Source organism: Chinchilla lanigera, unplaced genomic scaffold (assembly GCF_000276665.1).
Source record: "Chinchilla lanigera isolate Chin_1 unplaced genomic scaffold, ChiLan1.0 scaffold00028, whole genome shotgun sequence".
Taxonomy (NCBI): Eukaryota; Metazoa; Chordata; class Mammalia; order Rodentia; family Chinchillidae; genus Chinchilla; species Chinchilla lanigera.
This window is the reverse complement of record NW_004955429.1, coordinates 17,573,639-17,595,682: the sequence shown is the minus strand read 5'-3', so window position 1 is coordinate 17,595,682 and position 22,044 is coordinate 17,573,639. Positions and strand designations below refer to the sequence as shown.

At 41.3% G+C, this 22,044-nt stretch overlaps 1 protein-coding gene and 1 long non-coding RNA gene across 3 annotated transcripts in view; both read right to left on the bottom strand.

The window, feature by feature from the left end:
• Nucleotides 1–6,462, bottom strand: part of Tmcc1 (transmembrane and coiled-coil domain family 1) — a 137,419-nt gene extending 130,957 nt beyond the window's left edge. Inside the window, exon 1 of one of the 2 annotated variants that reach the window (XM_013515450.1) lies at nt 5,776–6,462. In XM_013515450.1, the coding sequence (XP_013370904.1) occupies nt 5,776–6,339 (564 nt within the window). In that variant the 5' untranslated portion in view covers nt 6,340–6,462. The remainder of the gene's footprint in view (nt 1–5,775) is intronic. The other variant, XM_013515451.1, reaches the window with a different exon arrangement.
• A 3,555-nt stretch (nt 6,463–10,017) lies between these two features.
• The window catches only part of LOC106148817, a 49,412-nt gene continuing 37,385 nt past the window's right edge, over nt 10,018–22,044 (bottom strand). The window contains exon 3 of the long non-coding RNA XR_001234509.1: nt 10,018–10,072. This is a non-coding gene — a long non-coding RNA (uncharacterized LOC106148817). The remainder of the gene's footprint in view (nt 10,073–22,044) is intronic.

Here is a 22,044-nt window from a genome sequence, read left to right as displayed (position 1 = left end):
ATAAGCATGTGTGCTTTCTCACACACTCACATGCACACAATGTGAGAAACATAACATACACCCTGGGAGAAGGGGTGACCTGGGCACCGACACTGTCTCATGGCTGCAGGTACAGGTCAGCACATGAAGTGTCCAATATTAAATCTCACACCACGCACAGAAGCTTCAACAGCAGCCACAGATCGATCCTGCTAGTAAGTGCTCCAAGCACTGCTCCTCAACCATCTGCCACACACACAGCCAGGGCCCACAGCCTTGATGTACCCTCTCTCCTGGACACTAAGAAAGCAAAGACAGCCTGCCCCTCCTCGGCTCCTCTGCTCGTGCCAGTTGCTGCACGCCCTGGACGGTTTCTGCTCACTATTCCACTCAGAGCTCTTCTCTCTCTTCATGACTCTTCTCATTGCTACCTTTTACTTAGCTCCCTTCCCACATCGTAAACTCTGTAAGGGAAAAGACTCCTGTCTGGTTATTCATGTGTACATGCTTATTAACACCTAAGGTACAAGTAGGCACTGGAAGGCCCCAGCCCACATTCTACCCTCACAGCCACACCCTGGCTGCTGTCGTTTACCCACTGTAAGCTCCTTAGTTCACAGCAGCTGGAAGCAGAGCTAAGGAAGGGGCCAGGGACCAGAGAGGGAGCCCATGGTGATGCCTCCATGACCCAACCAGACACACCCACCCACACACCAGGTGGCTCTACCCAGCCAGCTGACCCACCCTCCGCCTACCTGTCCCCTACCTTTCACTCTGCGGTGCAAGAGATGCCAGGTGGCCTGCAGAGCTGACAGTAGTACTGTTATTATTTACAGAAAAAGGCTGAAGACCCCCCCCAACTTGCAAATAGTAGGTGTTCATGGAGCAAATGCATGAATGAGCAAACAATGGAGGAAACACTTTTCATCCCACTGTGTTATGAAAGATATAACAGAAGAGGATGCAGGCTGAAACAGTACAGACTGGCATCTGGCACACCTAACTCGATCTTCACCTTCTCACCTGTATCCCTGTGAAGTATGCATCATAGAATGGCAGAACAAAGTTGCCAGGGCCCTAAAGATCAGACTATAGTGCCCAATTTGCCAAAAGACACTAAGCTAGTAAATGGCAAATACAGCAAGGAAGTCCCCACTTTTTTGAGACACTAAATCGCCCAGCCTGGTCTCAAATTCAAGATCTTCGAGTCTCAATCTCCCAAGTAACAGGGATTATACAAAAACCTATTGTGAGAAACTTATTTTTCATTATAATCAAGCAAAATTAAGACACAATTATTTTCTAATCTTATACTTCGTGAGATATACAATCTAACTTTAGGATGTCACACATGGGAGGGTCTGAAAGTTTAACTTACCATAAAACAATAAGAAAAAAACCTTATGGAAGCCAAGTGCAGAGGTGTACAACTATAATCCCGCTACTTAGAAAGCAGAGGCTACAGGATCCCAAGTTTGAGGCCAGCCTGGGCAACTTAAGAGAAACCATGTCTCAAAGAAAAACAAAATACAAACAATACTACTTGAGGAACCCAATCAACTGAACACACTCGAAGTGCTGGCCTCTTTTCTCTCTAATCCAATTTTTATTCTATTGATCAACAAGCTTAAACATGAACACTATCCTAATGGTGTGGCACATTTATTTAACACATTAAAATTTGAAAACATTTACTCTTAATCACAATGTACAACATGAAATATATACCTGACTTCTTGTCACTACTGTGACTCTTACCATTGCTTTGAAACATGGCCCTTCTCTAATCTATGGTCTTGAAAACATAGTCAAAGCTATCTCTCCTTAAGTTTCAGTTCTTTCACTGGGCCTCCTATGGTGACAATTTAGTATTTTTTCTAAGATTTTTATGTGGTTGCACAAAATCTATCTCTAGGGTCATCATTTATTCATTCATGTATTTATTTATTTACTCTGTGTTACTGGGCACATGGGACTGAACCCAGAGCCTCTGTACTGAGCTACATACCTAGCCCTGCTTCTAAATTTTGAGACACAGCCTCACTAAGTCACTAGGTTGTCCAAAGTAAGCTCAAACTTATAATTCTCCTTCCTCAACCTTCCAGAGTGCTAGGGATACAGGTGTACACCCCCTCCCTCTTACGGCTTATCATTCTCTTTTTCAGAAGACCTTTTCTTCCATCCACTGCTAATCAACCCCACTTGTCTTCTGGAGAAATTCTATTTAGGACCTGGAAAAATTCTTCCGCCTTTTATTTCTTTTGCTTCAATCTCTCTGGTTGGTATATGTGTACAAGAGGATTTGGTGCTGGGGATCCAACCTGGGCCTTGCCCAGGCAAGGCACATGTTGTACCACTCAACAATGCCCCTAGCCCAACTGCTCTCTTCACACCCTTTCAGCCATCACGCTTTCTTACCCAGATCCTGCAACAAACTCCTAAAAGGTCTCCACACTTCCACCCTTGACCTGCTGCAGTCTATTCACGGTATCCAAAAGTCAGATCACATCAGTGCTATGCTCTGAGCTTCCAATGGCTGCCTATCACTTAGCACACCAAGTCCTTCCAGGGCGTGCTCAGCCCTGTCTCTAGTGACTGCCCCCTTGGCACACTCAGCTCTCCACACTGGCCCCTCAATATTCCTCTAGCATATCAGGCACCTCCACTTCATCCCCCTAGAATACTCAAGCCCACAGCCTCAGAGCTAACTCCATTACCTTGCAGGTCTGTACCCCACTGTCACCTTCCCCACAGGCCTACTGCCCTCATCATCTTTCATGCTGTGACTTACTCATACCCACTCCCCCGTGGTCTTGTTCATCCTGCTCCAATTCTTTTCATTGAGTACAGAATTCATCTTCATCTACTGTATACCCTCCCTGCCAACACTGAGCAAGCTTACATGGGCAGAAGTCTTTGTTCTCTGGTGCATCCTAACCCTAGAACGCTGCCCTGCACACATAAGGTATTTAATGACTACTACTCAATGACTGAGAGAGAGACAGCTTATTCCATTTCAAAGATTTACCCACTGATATTCTCAAACTCATTATAGACATCATTTCTTGCTCCCCTGTGTCTTCTTCTACTAACTCAATGGACAAACTGAAGACAGATGTATTGAACATGGGAATTCACATATGAAGACAACACCTGCCCTCAGGTAGCTCTCTTCTTTCCATCTCTGCCATTGCTTCCTTGGCCTCAGGAAGCACAGGCTACTCATAAGAGGTCTTGCATGTCATATTAAGGTACTTGCTTCATCCAAAGGGCAACATGGAGCCAGTGGTAATGTTACAGCAGGGAAGGGATATGATTTTGCATTTTTGGTAACTCTCACTAGCTACTGACTGCATGGAGAAGAAATGTGAAGGGCAGTGAGATGGAAAAAGCATCAAAGAGGGCAGCACTTTAGAAACCAAGAACAGGGTCAACATTAGGGGGTTGGGAGGGGCACAATGACTCTCAGATGTGACAGGTGACTCCAGAAAGCCAGATACAAGGATTCTCAAGCTCATGGTTGAATGCTGCATCAGAATCACCTAAGGCCTTGGTTCAAAATACAGATGTCCAGCTTCAACCTCAAACCTTCTAAATCAAACTTTAGGAGTGAGACATAAAAATCCTATAGGGAACTAATGGTCCTTTAGGATTTCTACCATATTCAGCCAAGTTTGGAAATATGCAGTACATAAAGCAAGACAAAAAGCTTTATGAGAGATGAAGAATTAGAATTTGAAAATGGTGAGTTAAATTACCTGTACAGACAACTGACAGGATAGCCACTCTGAAGATTCAGGGATTGGTTTTGCTGGAGATCAAACCTTCACAGTGGCTAGAGGCATATGAGTTCTCATTTATAAAGGAGTGAAGAGTGGCATGACCCACGGTTAGGCCCTGAGGGCACCCACACCCAGCTGCAGGGAGTGATAAGGATGCATCACTAGTCTGTAAGGGCTTTACACTACTATTTGTGCTGAGGTACTGCTGTCTCATTAGGTGCCGGCAGTGTGTATGGCTGAGACGTAACAGTGTTTTATAAGCTCCAAGAACAAGTCTGGACCTTCTCAACACACCAGCCAAAATGTCCAGGCCTTATCCAAACTCATGAAATACCTTGAGAGTAAACACTAACTAATTAGCTTTATTACCCAAAGCCTGCAACTCACAGGATACCCTACTGCCTCTGACCCTTGAGATCATCCAAGAGCTCATCCTTCAAAAGTCAGCTTTCACAGATTCCCCAAGACAGAACTAAGTGTGCCTTCTCTAAACATCCATGTGTTTTTATACTACTTAGGATACTTATCACATTCTATTTTGTAGTATATTTGAGCAGAAACAATGGTGTCCATAGGAAAAAAAAACTGTCCCACAGAAATCAAAAGTCTCACCCCTTATGTACTAGTTATATGGCCCTGAGCAAGTCACTTTGGTTTTCTAGTCTGTGGGGAAAAAAGGGACAATAATACCTTCATTAGCACCTCAGGATTATCAAGTGAGATAATTCATTATAAACGGTCAAAAGTTCTCTCTCTCGCATATGTACACATCTTATCTTCCCGCAGTTTAAAACATCTTTAGAGCTGGGATCAAATGTTACCATCTAAATATCTGTGCAGCCTTTCTCAGAATGCCTTGCATATGAACAGGCACTAATACATTTGGTGAAACATGCGGAATGGCTATGAGATGAAAGGAAAGAAAAATCTGTACCCCTCTCATTGTGAACAGGACCTCAGGGAGCTGCTAACAGGCATGCTTCTTCAGCCACACTATTCAACTTGCTATCCCACAACCATGGTTTTGCCAACGTCCTGACATAATCCTTCTCTTACCTCTGTACACTGTGTTACCTATCCTGTCTCTCCTATCTCCCATCCAAGCACACTTCCTCCTCCATCAAGCTTCTCGTGCACTTCAACTCAAAGTGATTTTTCTCTTCCAACCTGTCTATATCTGTATGCTATCATATATATATATATATATATATATATATATATATATATATTGTTTGCTACATGTCCAACTAAATGGTAAGTTCACTGAGTTTAAGATAAGAAAGTTTTCAAAGACATCTTGGAGAACCAATCTTTTAATACAGGTATTTTAAAAATCTAACAGAAGGAGCTGATAAGACCATCTTATATATGAACGACTATCCCTAAATGTTCATAAATTAAATGTCATTAGCTGACTATATCTACCATATTAGATATATGAATGGAATTAACATTTGAAAGTACAGAAGGAAAAACACGACATTCCTATACCTTTTCTACATCTCCCAAATACTCAGACCAATTCCAATACATAACAATGAAGAGACAATATGGTACTGTAGGTAAAATCAGTCTTTCAAGCTAGATGGTGCCAGTACATAGTAGTTACTAATACATATCTAATTTTAAAAATGAATGATCTAAATGGAATGTGGTGACACATAACTATAACCCCTGATACTTGTGAGGCTGAGGCAGGAGTATCATAACTTTGAGTCCCAACCTGGGCAACTTAGCAAGACCCTGCCCCCTAAAATAAAAAGGGTTGGGGAAGCAGTCTGGCTGTAGAGTGCCCCTGAGTTCAATTCCCAGTACTGAAAAAGAAGAAACACACACACACACAAACTGGACTAGTGTTTGATGGACAGTGAGGGGCGGCAGCAAGTGGTTTTCTAATAAAAGGGACACGTTGGAAAATCAGCCAAGTGTCTGTCTTGAAGTTGGGTACGCACATATAAACACAGGTCCATTAAGAGCAGTGAGTCAACAGAAACAGAAAAGCCAGTGGACTCACCCGTTCTGCGGGTGTCTCCTCCCCTGGCACACAGGCAGCCGCTGCGCAGGCTATGTCCATCACTGTGGAGCTGGTAGGAGCGTCGGTTGTGGAGGAAGACCGGGGCCGGCCTGCCTGGGCCACAGCTGCCATCTCCTGGCCAGATTTCCTGTTGATCTGGGGACTCCCCTTTGGGGCCTCTGGCTTGCCCCGCCTACTATGCAAGCTGGTCCCTCTCTTCATCTTGGGTGGTACTCGGATCTGCTGCAGAACTCGGTTCAGAGCTGTAGGGTGGGTGGGGACACCATCAATCTCAGCACTTGCGTTCTGGCTGTCCAGATCCACCTCAGGTTCTGGATCGGCCTGAATCTGCTGAACATCGTGTGGAGACACCGACGACCTCCTGCGCTGGTGCTGGAAGAGGTGCTTCAAGCCTTGGCCAATCACATTAATGTTCTCCAAAGCATTGTGGGTCATCTTAGATAACTTTTGTTCTGATTCTGTCTGCTTTCTGGCCTCTGCATCTTGGGATCTGCCTCCAGGATCAGGGTCCTCATATAACTGTTCACTGCCTGAAGGCTCCATCAGTAGATTTAACAGGCTTATTTGCAAACTCAAAAATTTTTAAACACACCAAGACTGTCAAATTAGGTAGGCATTTGCTTCAACAGTGACTATGCATGCAGCTGTGAGACGGAGGCTTCATGCCTATCTAATGTTTTAAAAAAAGAAAAAGAAAAAGAAAAAGAAAAGAAAACAAACTTATAAATCCATGCAGCAACTCCAGTGTTAAAAACATGCCACTAGCCACATAAATAGGCACTATCATTAAGCAATCTTTAATCAGAAGATTAAAAGATAGTTTTATAGATAGTGGATGATTATTATCTAGAATAGAAGAAAAAGCCTAAAACAAATACACAAGAAATGAAAGCAGCAATACTAAAATGAGAAAAATCCCTGCATGTTTCAAATACATGAGGAATTGGGCACTCGAGGTGCCATCCTGGAGTGGATACCATAGTAACTGTTGATAGAACAGCAACTGCTCAGGACAGGCAACAGACTTTTATGTGTTCAGTCCCCTGAGGCGATTTAATTCCTCTCTTCCAAAACCACAATTTTTTTACGTACATGCTTAAACAGAGTAAGTTCAAAGACTAGCAGGAGTGGCTATCCCAATCTAATTACAGGTGACTTTTAAAGGAATACCAGTATTTCCTGTTAGCACTCATATTTATCAAGCTCAGTAGTAATTAGCGGTTTGTTCTTCTGAAAAGACAATGGAAATAAAAATTTGTAAGCTGAATTCTCTGAGGCACAAATGACCTTCCTGACACCCTAGAAATGAGCAGTTCAGATAGAACCAGTCTCTAGAGAAAGAGCTTCGCTCAGTACCAGCATCCAAGAAAGGCGATTCAAAGAAATCCCCTTTTCAATAGGATCATCCCCAACAGAGCTTCCCATATAGCCACAAAACTCAAAAGCAAAGTAGCAGCACAGTAACTGGGTATGAGGGAAGAGTACACAAAATTAAAAGTGAAATAGCAATATCACCAGTTATTAGAAGCAAGCAGTTAAAAGGAAGCTAAAACTACAGTAGTAGTGCAACAGCTGTGATAACTGAAATCACATGCATTTAAAAAAAAGGATGGTCGAGGGAATGACATTTTTCCTTAATAAAAAGTGTTTTTTATTGAGTTTGTGCACATATGTAAAATAAAATTGTATAAATGTACAGAAGCTAATAAGATAAAACATGATATAGGAGGCTCTTTATTTTCATATTTTTCCTTGACTTTTCGTTTAAAAACTTTAAAACTCCCAGGCCAGGCATGGTAGTACATGCCTGTAGTCCCAGCACTCTGGAAGCTGAGACAGGAAGATCACCATGCGTTTGAGGTCAGTCTGGGCTACATAGCGCGAGACTGTCTCAAAGAAAAAACGAAACAAAACAAAACAAAAGCCATTAAAACTACACTACAAAGTACTTTGAACAACCTAAGTCACAACCAGCGAAGCACCACGGTGTTCAAGTTCTGGGGATATGAGGACACCTTGCCACCAACCGGCTATCTAGAAGAATAAGTTAGCTAGAGTTCATTAAAGTTTAGAAGAACAGGAATGGAGACCACCAGAGCTTTCTTTCTGGTGACTATTCTCAGAAAACCTTACCATCTTGCATATCCTCTCTTGCCTGTTTCCTCATCTCCTGATTTGTTTCTGACTTGCAGATAAACAGGGTAACATAGGTAAAGACATCTGTCTCTTTCCAATACTTCCAACTGCTAAATATTATAAATTTCACTCTTCCTAAACTAAATGAGGCAAATGAAGAACAGCCATGAGAATGGAAAATTTCATTGTTCTTCACTCAAATTCTTGGTAGCCCCAATGAAATTGTGCCATCCCACTATGGCTCCTCACCCTTTTCCTGATTATGTATTTGCTTTTTTTGGTCTTTACCCTTTTGGGAAAGCCAGGAAAGAAATCCTTAACTGTTACTGATGACTTATTGGTCCATAGTGCAGTTTCTGTGAGCTTGTGGTGAAAGAAATGTTGCCAATAGTGCATTTAATTATGCTTCCCTTCCTCACAAGTTTGTCTGGCAAACTAATGATTACTGAATTATTTCTAATCTCCTCAGAGAGAAAGGGCATTGTAAGCAAGATACTCAACTAATCTCCTCCTGCAATGGGCTGTTGAGACTCTGAGAACACAAGCTATGTCAAAGCAGCAGGCTGACTGTGAAGAGGTAGTTTCCATTTTTCTTTATTTGCATTCCATTAGGTAAATAATACAATCGATTTTTTGTTATTGTTGTAAGTAAAATGTATAAAATAAGTTGATCCCATGAGATTAAAAGAATAAAAGGATGGTGTCAGGATTAGTTGAGAAACTTACTTATCTCATAAACAAAGGTATCAGAGGTTGTTACTCAGCAAATCTATTTCTCTGGGTAGAGCTTTAAACAAATCAAATAACTGCTTTCTACTGTAAAAAGTAGGGAATATAACACATTGTAAATACTGTATCAGTAACTTCACCCTCAAATTTCACTAGCATTTGTATATCATTTATTTTCAAATACAATGAAAAATGATCAATTGCAAAGAATGCTAGCATTCCCTAGGAAAATCTAAAACAGGATCAATTTCTAAGCCAAAGCTTGCAAAGCTAAGGCTTCCAAACCAAGACTCGCTTCACAGCTGCGAAGATTAGGTAACAGAATGTAAGTCCAAGATTTTTTGAGGCAGGACTTATCTTAATGATACTAACTGGTATACGTTCATATAGCATGGAGCTCGACAGAAACCTACACCGAGCTTGAAGCATTTTTACAACGAAACCACTGCACTGATTATAAAATGTAATCTGGTACTATTACTTGTAGCTATTACTACATTACTGCTATAATATTAGCACCAACAAGATATATGGTCATAATTTTTCGAGTTCCTAAAATTTTCTTCACAGATCTTTAAGGCCACCTTTCAATATGTACCACATATTATAGAAGGCTAAATGCTGTGCCAAAAATACCAAAGATGGTAATGCTGAATACTTAACTCTATAATCTGCTGATAGGAAGAATGCAAGCACTAAAGGAACTAGATAATTTCAAAGTGTTTTAGGATTCTTCTATTTTTTTCCCAAGATAATAAAGCTCAAATAATAACTATTGCATAGAGTTTATAAAATTTCCCAAGTAACTGTACTTAGATCCTTGGTTTAATACAAACAAGTGTAACTGCAAAGCCCTTTGTATTTTGCTAAGAGGAAGGTGTTGGCTTCTCTTTTATTAACTTGACTTCTCTAGAAGGTGAAGTTCTTACAAGTAAACCAAGGGAAACAAAGGAACACAAAAGTCAACAAAATGAAACAAGAAGGAAGAAGGAAAAAGAGTGAAAGATAGGAAAAGACAGCTACCTGTAGAGCAACCATTTCAGATAATTTTGTTATATTCTCAGAATTTTCAATAACTAATTTTTCTGTCACAGTTTTGCTAAAGAATATGGCATTAGTTCACAGATGGGACACAAGTTGTTCTGAATTAGTATCAGAAATAAGTAAAAATATGTTTAAAATATGACAAATATTCATAAAGGGGCTCTACAAAATCACCCCAAATTATATGTTCTGTCTTTTCATTCCTTTAAATTTTTCTTTCCAGTTTTTTGGTTTTGATATACACGATAATCAAAGCATTGTGAGTTGCCACAAACCAAGTTCATCCACTGACTGTAAAGAGCTGAGTACTTGCCTTTGCTGCTGTTCCTCAAGCCCTCTAGGGTGTACAGCAATCCTTTAGGAAAAGCTGAAAAGCAAGTATCAAGAATTATACAGTGAGCAACTTGGAGGGAAACTTATTCACTACAGACATACAGAAAAGAAACCCTGCAACCACAAAAATGTAGGTATATTAACAGGCCTTATCTCCCATGGGTAGGAAGGATTAGAGTATTTTTTTTACTAGGGCTTTGTGATATTTTCTCATTTTGCAAAAATGTACTCAAGAAAAATTAAGATAGAAGATATTTTGGAAGAAAGAACATTAACTTGTCCGCACTTAAAAAGAAAGAGGCAAATGTCTTGTTTCAGTTAATTTTGACTGCCAACTTGACTGGACTGGGAGCCTCTAGGGATCAGTAAAGCACACACTAAGTGGGTCATGGAGGCAGTACCTTGGGGACTCTATCAGGTCCTGGCCCCTTTCTCTCCAAGGTGCACTCTCTGTGCTCTACCCACAGCTGCCATGATGTAAGCAGCTTTGTTCTACCACACCCTTCCACTATAACACTCCAGCCTTGGAACAAAATCTCTGAAACTGCGAGCCAGATCACATTCTCTTTATTTAAGTTTTAGAAAGCTGGCCAATAAAGAAAATGGGTATCAGAAAAATGGGGTCACTGCTGTGACTGCTATGACTATACCTGACCATTGAGTTCAGAAGTCTTTGTAACTGGTTTATGGGAGGAGTTTGGAGAAGTGGGCTACAGCAAGACAAAAATGCTGAAAGCAAAATCTGGTAAGTGATTCTGGCTGGAGCTAACAAGACCAGGATGGTAGTGGTAAAGGCTAGGTTTGTGCAGTTTTAGATGGGAACAAAGGAATTCTGAGAACTGGACTGCAGGCCACATGTGTTACAGTCTGGCAAGGAATTTGTGTACATTTTGTTAAACTGTTAGACTGGGTGTAAGGACACTGGAGAAAATGTCAAGGCAGCACAACCTCAGGCTGTGGTTTAGAATTGTTGGCTGTTTTTAGCCAGATTTATACTGAAAATCAGAAGCAAAATGCAGAGCAGAAAGGTTCGAGGAAAAAACTGACCATAAAACAATCACCCATAAAGTTGGGCAGAGCAAAACAGTTATGGTTGCTAAAGAGATTAGCACTGTCAAGAAGAAACCAGGACAAAAAGAAAGATGCCTTCTGGGCATCTCAGGACTCAGCAAAACCTCACTTAATGCAGGTTCAAGAGTACAAAGTGTCAACCTTTCATTTAAGGAAAGACCCCAGTTATCTGGCAGGGGTGTGTAGGCAACTGGTTCCCCAGGATTAATTTTACCATGCTCAGCCATCCAGGCAATCAGAGGCTGCTGCAGCTGTACGTCCATGGTAGGTCGGCTGCTACTCACACTGGCAGCAGGCCCTGGTGTCATGGCAAGCAGAAATAACAAAACAACACCCAGGATTTGGAGGCCGATTTATTTATGGTTTTTTTTTTTTATTTTTTTATTATTTTTATTTTTTTGGTTTTTTTCTGGTACCGGGACTTGAACTCACTACCTTGCGCTTGCCAGGCAGGCGCTGTGCCGCTGAGCTAAATCCCCAGCCCCAGATTTATTTATGTTGATGGGCACTGATCAGGATCATTCCCAAAATATTAGGCCCTGATCTCTGGTGGTCTAGGGCTTATATGGGGTAAGCAAGCAGGAAGTACAGAGGCAAATGGCTCATCTATTGGGGGTTGGTTCCTACAATATGCATCACAGTGACCAGCCATTTCTAGGAGACACAAGCAACTGGAACTACAACAGGAACTACTACCTGGGCAACTAAGAAACTGAAGTATACTGGCTGGGGGGCCATTTTCTGTTCCATTGGCATTGTCTGGTCCTTGGTTTTTCAGGTACACAGAAAGATTTTAAAAGAAGGCCTGGGTGCAGCCAGGCAAAAATGTGTGGCAGGATTGGAGTCCCTGCCAGGAGCCCCTGAGAAGGTAGTCCATGAAAGTACATGGGTGGAACCAAGCCTTCATGGAGATGTCAGGATTTGGGAGATTGGAGGAAGGAAGAGTATCTTCCCAAAGGCTTCAGGCTACAAGGAGAACTGGCCATGTGGAGAGAGGCCACGTGGGCTGCAAACAGCCAAGCCATAGAGGTGGGCCCACTCAAGCCCTCTGGAGCTCACATTTCACCACCAAGGGCTCTGGGGGATCCAGAGGACTTAATGGGTTCTGGTCTTTCTTTGGTCCTATTCTTCTCTATCCCTCATTCCTCCCTTTCTAAAGTAGTTCTGGAAGCCCTCTTTCACATCTTTCATGGGAGTCTTGATGTCCTCAATCAATTCAAAGCGTTAACAGCAATTTCTGTCAAATAAAAACATTACATCCACCGTATTTACTGATTCTGGTATCACGTGACTTCCGGCTCTCCTTCAAAGTCAAAATGACCATGAATCATAAACATTTTGAACTTATGCAGGATGAGGCAGCCACAATGATGCAACTAAAAACACTCAGGAAAGAGGCCTCCCAGAACTGCTTCAGAAAGTGGCAAAAATCATGGGATGAATATGTTTGAAGTTGGGGAGTAGGTAGTGTTTTGTTTTGTGAGATTGAATAGCACTTCTTGCCATCCTGCCAAGAGGCTCACATCCTAGATAGTACCTCCTTCTTGGTTTCCTGAAATATGTCCTCCCCTCTTCATGAAGGCAAGGGACAAAGCTTAGCCTAGATCATGGTGCACCAGGCCTGGTTGCCTTCCATTGCCTGGAGTAAAACTCAAACTCATTACTAAGATGGACTCATTCACTCATACATCAGAAATTGAGCACCTAGTGTATACCAGGCCCTGGGATAGTCCCAGTTCTTGTAGGACTCTGAGCTGTGGGAGGAATTGACAAACACATCAGTTAAGTAGCAGCCATCAGATGGCAACCAGCTTTATGGATAGCATCTGGGAGGGCAATCAGGACAGCCAAGAACTGCATTCACATGTTACACACAGTGGGCAGACTTCACTGTAGGACACACTTAAGTGATGACTCAAGGAGGTAAGGGAGGTACAATTTACAGGATACAGGAGTATTACAGGTGGGGGGCCGGCTGTGTGCTTTCCTGGGACTTGGGGGCTACACAGGTCACAAAACTTTCAGCATTTAAACTGGGAAGGCCCTGGACACACCAGATAATGTGGACACTCAAGGTCCAGAAAACAGAACAGCAACTAAAATGGCCCACAAGGGTGCTATTTTGAGGGTGATTAATGACAGTATGTCTTACACTGTTATAAAATTTTTAGCATCAAGTGCTCACTGTACTTTTTGATCACACCACATACATTCTCTAACAGCATGAATCCCTAAGGTTCAAGAGTGAGGGGTAAGGGGCTGGGGATTTAGCTCAGTGGCACAGCGCCTGCCTAGCAAGCCTGAGATCGCAAGTTCGATTCCCGGTATGGGGTGGGGTCGGGGTTGGGTGGGGGTGGGTGAGGGGTAAATCCCACTCTTCCCTTTTTCTTTTCCTACTTTCTCCTGCCTGTGCTTGCAGGCAAATCAGGGGAGATGAAGCCAAAACGGAGGGTGGACAGGCATCTTGGGGCCTCTCCCTCACCAGAGGAACTATAGCCCTAAAGCATTTAAGAATCCCACTGCAGGGAGAAAGAATAGGCCAGAAACTGGGACAAACTGCTACAGTCTGAGTGTGGCCTAGCATCACTGTGAAGTCTGTGGAGGCTGTAATCACAAGGAGCTTTTGCATCCCAGAGTGGCTTTTCCTCCAGGAACCTCCAAAGGCTAGAAATGCAGCTAGAAATCAGGAAGAGAACTTCTCACTTCCACCACCTGGAACTGGGGGTGAGGGTAGACAGCAGCCAATGTAGCCACTGCAGATTCACTTCCTGTATCTTTATACTACCACCAATGCCTGTGTCCTGAGAACACTGATAGAATTCTACTACATCTAGGGGAAGGGAAAGCAGGTCAGCACCTAGTCATCACTATCTAAAGTAAAAACAGCCTTACTAAGCAGGGGAGAAAGGCTTAAAAAAACCCTGAGCCTGCGGATTCTGTTGAATACTCACTGCAGTTAAGGAAAAAGAAGGGGAAGGGTGCAGAATTTTGTGAGGGTCACACCCCTAAACCTGTGCTCCAGTACCAATATAAATCCAAGGTTAAACCAGAACATCACAGAACTGCTCTCACCCTTGCTGCCACTAACATTCTTTGAGGAAAAGTAACTGTGGACCACAGCTGGGAGTGCCACAACACACACTGAAGAAGAGCACAGAGGGAAACTCAAAGCCAAACAGAGACAAAGAACAAGTTATTAGCAGGGAAATTTGAAGCCTCTGGTTTCCCTGGCAACAGCAAATGTCAATTTCAGTGACCATAGCAGTAATAAACATCACACTGAACCTGTGAATCTATTAACCCTACCCCCACCCTGCAGGAAACCTACAACCAAACAGGTCAAAGGATATCAAATATTTATCTCAGTATCTCTTGCCACAGACAACACATACAGCTCAGACTAAACCACGCTAAAGACAGCGATGGAGTGGAGACAAAACAATCAGAGCCAAACACATATATGACATGGGTTTTGGAATTATCAGAGAATTCACAAAATAATTTAGTAAATGTTCCAATGGAAAAGGTAAACAACATGTGAGATCGGATAGGTAATTTCACAGAGAAATGCAAATCATAGGCAAGAATCAAGTATAAATGCTAGAAATGAAAACACAGTAACAATGCTAGAAATGAAAACAGTAACAACTGCTTCTGACAAGCAGTATATATGTACCGAAAGAGTGACTTCAAATAGTTAAGAAAAGAACTTGAGAACAGTCTAGCAAATTTGCACAAATTGAAATATAAACAGGAAAAGAAATTTTCCTACTTGAAGAATATCTGAGAGCTGTGAGAAAATATCAAACACTGTTACACATTTATACTTCGAGGTCCAGGAGCAGAAGAGAGAATGGAGAAGAAGAAAAGTTCAAATAGCCAAGAACTTATCAAAATTAGTAATAGGACACCAAACTATTTATTAAGAAACTCTGAAAATACATATTTAACAGGATAAATGCCCGGAACACCAGCCTAGCATATTATTATGGCTGTGTCTTGATGTCCCCACAATGCCTCATGCAGTCATAGGTGGGACTTTTCAGAGGTGGCTGGATCTACGGTGTGTGATGCTGGGATCAAGGGTACATGATTACTAAATTAGACCACTGACTGGTTTGACATAGTTCTGGGGGTAGATAATGGGAAGACCCACCCTGGGTGTGAATGCTACCTGCCCTAAGGGCATGTAACCTGGCTAGAATATAAGGGACAGCTGCTGCTGCTGCTTCACTACTTTGCTGCTTCCCTGCCTTCTGCCCACAATGAACTATTTTTCCTGTGCGATGCCCCTCTGCCATGCCACCCTGCCTTGGAGCCAGATGATTATGGGCTGAAACCTCTACAAACTATGAGCCAAATAAACCTTTCCTCCTTTAACTTTTGCTGTCAAGTATTTTGTCTTAGCAACAAGAAAAGTAACTAAGACACATATCATGCTCAAATGATCAAAAGCCAAAGAGAAAACTCTTAAGGCAGCTACAGAAGAGAAAGCATGTTAGGCAGAGACAAAGAGTGATGAGGACCAAAACTCTACTGTTAAGAGACTTGGCAAGGAAGAGGGCAGTGGGGTGTAACTGTACAGTGTATATCCAGTATTCCATATCCAGTGAAAATGCTCTCATGTATACAGAAGAAATAAAGGCTTTCCCAGACTGATGAAAGTAACTTGCTGTCAGCAGAGCTATGAGAATTAAGATAATGTACAGAGCACATTTTCCTAGCTCCAGAAATAGTCACTGCAGTAGAAATAGGACTGGGGGTGAGCGGGAGCCAAGAAACCAAAATGCAGCAGGATTACAGAATGGCAAGACAGCTTTATGAGGTCAGTGGATAGTCCATGCTGACAAAGAGCACTTCAGGTCACGCCCACTGACTTCCCATGGGCATCTGCTGCTATTCTCAACCCCTACTGCATGTCTCTAGTTTATTCACTCCCTAGTCTCTTACATTATTCCACATTTTTTAACTCTTCAAACCTGTACCTTTCTTGGCCCTCATTCTTCTAATCACCTGGCTTCCAACATCCTTGAAACATTCTGCTGTTATAGCTCCCTTGTCTACTAGTTGCCATTCTTGAGCAATTAATTTGATTCCTAAGTAAGGATAAAATTATTTCCCATCACCAGGCATGGTGGTGCATGCCTATAATCTAAGCACTCAGGAGGCTGAAGCAGAAGGATTGCCATGAGTTGGAGGTCAGCCTGGGCTACATAGTAAGTTCAAGGCCAACCTGAACTACACAGCAAAAAAATAAAATAAATTCCCATCCCATAGTATTAAATTTAAGGAATAAATGAGACAATGTATGCATGAAAAGCACAAAGTAAACAAATAATAAGTGATAGTCACAGTTATTTTTTACTACTACTAAACATATACCATGGGCTGGGAATACAGCTCAGCAGTATAGGGCCTGCCTGGCAAATGCAGGTCCTGAGTTCAATTCCTGGTACCCACAAAATAAATAAATTAATTAAACACACACTACATCATGATCATAAAGTAACTTTACTTTTACAGAAGTAAAGTTAACTTTAACTTTTACAAAAAAGACTTAAGGATTATACTTAATGCATTTATTTAGACAGCATTCTATATACAATATTCTTATATATTTATATATACATATATGAATGTATATACATATACAAGTAAATGTATGTGCATATCCATTACATCAACATTTAAATTAGACATTTGAAAACTGTTTTATTAAAAAGGCTTTCTGGGGCTGGGAATATAGCTCAGTGGCACAAGTGTCTGCCTGGCAAGCATGTAAGGTCCTGAGTTCGATTCCTGGTACCAAAATTAAAAAAAAGAAAAGCCTTTCTTTCTTAAAGATGGATTGAAAATCTGTAATAAAGTGTAAATCATGACAAAAAATATGAAAGGATCCTACCTCATCAATGAATGTTCTTTTACCTATACTGTTCACTGTTCAAATATGATCCTGTTCTTTTTGTCTGTCTTTTCACATAATTCAACTAAACAAATGTCTGAGTGCCTTAAAGATGCAAGACACACACACACACACACACACACACACACACACACAAATGCAAGACACTACAATACCCTAGCTGAGTCAATAAGCAATTAGAAAAAAACACTACTTTTTTCTCCCCTATACTTTACTGAAACCAAGACAGAGCTAACTTTATCCTCATCTCACTGATGTTAACAATCTGTGTAGGGACTGGGGTGCTGCTCAGTGGTACAGCATGTGCTTAGCATGCAGGAGACCCTGGGTTCAGAAGCCAACAGTAGTACACATTTTGGCCAGACTTAAGATACAGATGCTAATTTTCATATTTGCCCTCCTATCAGAGGCCCTTCTGTGGAATAACTTGCATCCAAAGCGTGGCACTTGCTCCAAAGGGTTAATTACTGAACAGCACCCACAATTACACTAGTGAACCTGGTTCTGTTCAGCACTGGTGTTTCTGTCCCTGCTCCCATCCCAGCAGTCCATGTAACAGTTTTCCAAACAATACTCACAACATGTTTGTGCCTAGGATCATGACTTGGAGGATAACATCAGTGCACACATAACCAGAGTCGTCTACACATGCTGACAGACACAAGCTGGCCAACCACACGGCTCCTGAGCATACACACCAGCAGGCCTACACAACACTGCACTGTGGCTCTACACATGCGCCTCTACTTGCTGTGGGCCTCACTCCAGCTTTTGAAGAAAGAAAAAGAAATCTACCAATTGAGTGGCTCAGATGTCCAGCAGGGTAAAAAGAAAAAGGCTGTTATGTAAACCCCATTAAACAAATGTCTACTTGGCATAAATGCAAGCAACTTAGTTATACAACATGACAAAAGCTTCACATACAGTTGGCCCCTTACAGCCAGAGTGATCTGCATCGGCTGTGGATTCGACCAGCCTGGATGGAACACACGGGGAACAGTGACTGCACTGTACCAAGTATAGATACGTGTGTCTTCATTTTCTTAACAATATAAAGTAGTACAGCTACTTACATAGCATTTATGTTGTATTAGGTTACTGTGAGTAACCTGAAATGATTTAAAGCATACAGAAAGATACATGTAAGGCACATGCAAATATTATGTCCTTTATGTACTGATTTTGGTTTTTCTGAGATAGGGTCTCACTGTGTAGTCCACCCTGGCCTTGAACTCACAGTGACCCTTGTGTCCCTGCAACACCACACCTGTCCACTACACCATCTCACATAAAGGACCTGAGCACATGTAGATTTTGATACAGAAGAGGATTGTAGCGTCAAGGCCCCACAGATACTGAGAGACAACTATGCAGTACTTTAATTTTTTCAGGATCTAAAGAATAAGAAAATATTCAGATGTGCTTTCAGTGAATTATAAACCAGTTACCACCTTACATCCATTAGTATGGCTATTAAAAAAAATAAGTGTTATCGAAGATGGGGAGAAACTGGGATCCCTGTGAACTACTGATTCTAGTCCCAGGAATACACCCAAAAGGAATTGAAAGCAGGATCTCAAAGGGCTATCTGTATAAACATGTTCACAGCAATATTATTCACAGTAAGTAAAATGTGGGAATAACTCAAGCATCCACCAATACACAAATATGGCTAAACAAAATGTGGTATATACATACAATGAAATGTAGTTCCATCTTAAAAAGGGAGAAAAATCTTCAATATGATGCAACACAAATGAACCTTGAGAACACTACACTAAGGGAAGTAAGCCAATCAGAAAAAAGACAAATACTGTATGAATGCACTAATACTGAGTAGTCAGAATCAGAGACTGAAAGTAGATAGGGCTTGTTCAGTACTAGAGGAAGGAATGAATAGGAGTTACTATTTACTGGGTTTAGGATTTCAGTTTTATAAGACCAAAAGAGCTATGGAGATAGATGGTAGTAATGGCTATGCATTAGGAATATATTTAACACCACTGAACTATATGCTTACAAATGGTTAAGATGGTAAATTTTATGTATATATTACAATAAAAAATTAAAAAGTTAATCATAAACCAGCTAACATAGAGAATGTTACAGCTCAAAGCCAAATAATACTTATTTTGTTTTTAACATTCTGTCCATAGTAACTCCATTAGCTGACATGCTTCTGAGCAAGGGGTCATTTTAGTCAGTCTAAGAATAAAAACAAAAGGCTTATAGGAGAGGATGGGATTGCTGAGTACAGAAGTAAGACATATACTAGTAACTACTGCAAAGGTCAACTGACAGCGCAGCCCTAATTACATGCCAACGCTCAGGAAACATGAACAGGACAAGGACATTTCTGGGAAGCATTAAAATGACCATTTAATTATTCATTCAGCAAGTATTATTTAATTCATACTCTTTGGTTAAAACTGCCGTCTGACAGGGCATGGTGGCACATACACAGAAGGATCACAAGTTTAAGACCAGCTGGGCAACTTAGCAAGACACTTATCAAATACATAAGGGCTGTGGATGCACAGATCCTAAGCTCAGTCCCTAGTACTGGAGGCAAAACTACAGTGTACGCCAACAAATATATATATCTAAAGAATAGGGAAAGTATGGAAAACCAATTCCTACTGCAAAGGCAAGCAAAAACACCAAAATGACAACCAAGATTTGGAGGAAGATTTAGTTACGTTGACAGGCACTGATCGGGTTCATTCCCAGAATATCAGGCCCTGATCTCTGGTGGTCTAGGGCTTATATGGGATACACAAGCAGGAAGTACAGAGGCAGAATGGTTTGTCAATTGGGGACTGGTTTATACAATGTGCATTATAGTGACCTGCTACGCATCACAGCGACCAGCCATTTCTAAGAGACCAGAAGCAACTAGAACTAGAACTGCAACAGGAACTATTACCTGGGCAACTAACATAATGAAGTATACTGGCTGGGGGGTGGCATTTGCAGCTACACTACATGTGTATTTACTTATATTTTAAGAGCAAAATAATATAAACTGAACAAAATAAGAAGGTATATCTAAATCTAAGCATTGTATCTTCCCCTTCCCTAAGACATCTTTCAGTTGACAATAACAAGGTACCTCAAGACTGACATCTAAAACTTAGCTCATGATCTTCCTCTAAAACAAGCTGGCTGTCTTCAGAACTCCTTTTGGAGCCAGACTCTAGCAGTCCTCTCTCCTCTGCTTCCATTCCACTCATCAGCCGGCTCTGCTGGATATGCCTCCTCAATATTCTTCAATCTACTCCTTTCTATCCCATCCATCCACGCCATCTGTGTCCAAGTGAGTCATTACCATCTCTCACCTGGACAGTGACATCCATTCTGACCCCCTCCATTTCATTCTGCACCTTGAAGCATTCTTGTCAGAAATTTAAATCTTACAGTGCCCTTTCTTGCTCAAAATCCTTCAATGGCTCCTCATTCACCTCAGAATAAAGGCAGGAACTTAACACAACCCATAAAAACCTGGCAAGGACAGGCCTATTTCTCCACCTCAAAGTATGAGCTTTCTCCACTCACCTCCATGCTCAAGCTTTAAAGTGCCTCACTTTCATGGTTCTTTCCTCTCCTCCAAAGGGCCTAGGAGCCTCCCGTGTGTCTGCACACCTATCCCTCCTCTCTTTGTGAGGGCAGCATCTCCTCCTTCAGATCACAGTCCAAGTATCATCTCTTGTGTATGCCTTCTCTTATGTGGCCAACCTCACAGACACAAGTACTGTTCCATGCCTACTCTTACCCCACAATCCCAGCTGCCATGGAACATTCCATGTAACATTCTCCTGCCTCCCCCACACCAACCATAGATCCCATAGAGAACCCATGTGTATGTCCCCTCCTTGAAGTTAGCTGGCTCTTTGGGCTATTTTAAGTTTATTTACAACAAGTCTTACTCTGATTGCTTCTTACTTACATAAAGAAACCATCAAAAACCCAAACTCCAATGAGTAATCTAAAATAAAAGCAAGCTACATTTGTTTGATTACAGTTTTCACTACAAAATAATTAGTATTTTTTAATACTTCACTGGCAAGTCCCAAAGCAAAGACAAATCCATGGTTTGTCTTGAAAATCTGGACCTCTTCATCACCTTATCCCACAATAAATCAATCTATCAGAAAAATGTAAAGAAATTTAAATCTCTAGACACCTTAAAAAAAAGGTTCAGTGGGAAAGGGAAGAAGTTGGGGCAACATTCCAATGAAAAACCCTCTTCCACCAAATAAAACAAGGTAGACATCTTCCTCGTGAATTCTGGCAAGGTTGAGTCTCTGCCTTATTCACAAAATTATTAGATGGTGTCCTTGGCCTAAGGAAACTCCCCACTATTTCACAGTTACTACTCGAAAGCCTGAGTGTGGATACAGTCACTTATGTGAACTGCCTATTTTGATGGTAAGCAAACAGTTCACAATGGAGTTTCAACAATTCTAATTTATAAAAGCAGTGGTATTATAATTCATGGCAAAATTTAAGATCCTATAATAAACATAAGCTATTGTCATAAATTATTAATAATTTAGGAAAAGATAAACATTTCTACAGAAATAATAAAAATTAAAGTAAAAAAAGCTCGTTCTTCTGATTCGAAAATGGTCAAATGTTTTAGGATGAAAGTTCAATAAGAAATCTATAAGTCATGAAGACACAGGCATAGGCAAAGACTTTCTGAACAGAACCCCAATGTAACAAAAAATAATACTGAGCATCAACAAATGGGATTAAATAAAAAAAGCTCCTGAATAGCAAAGGAAGCCATTAACAGAGTAAACAGACAATGTACAGAAGGGAAAACAATTTTGCCAGAAACTCCTAAGACAGAGGACTAACATCAAGAATATATGAAAAATTCAAAAATTAGATCCCCCTAAAAAAATACCAATCAAAAAATGGGCAAGCAAAATAGATATTTCTCAGAAGTACAAATGGCCTAGCTCAGCGGCAAAAGCGCCTGCCTGGCAAGCGCAAGGTCGTGAGTT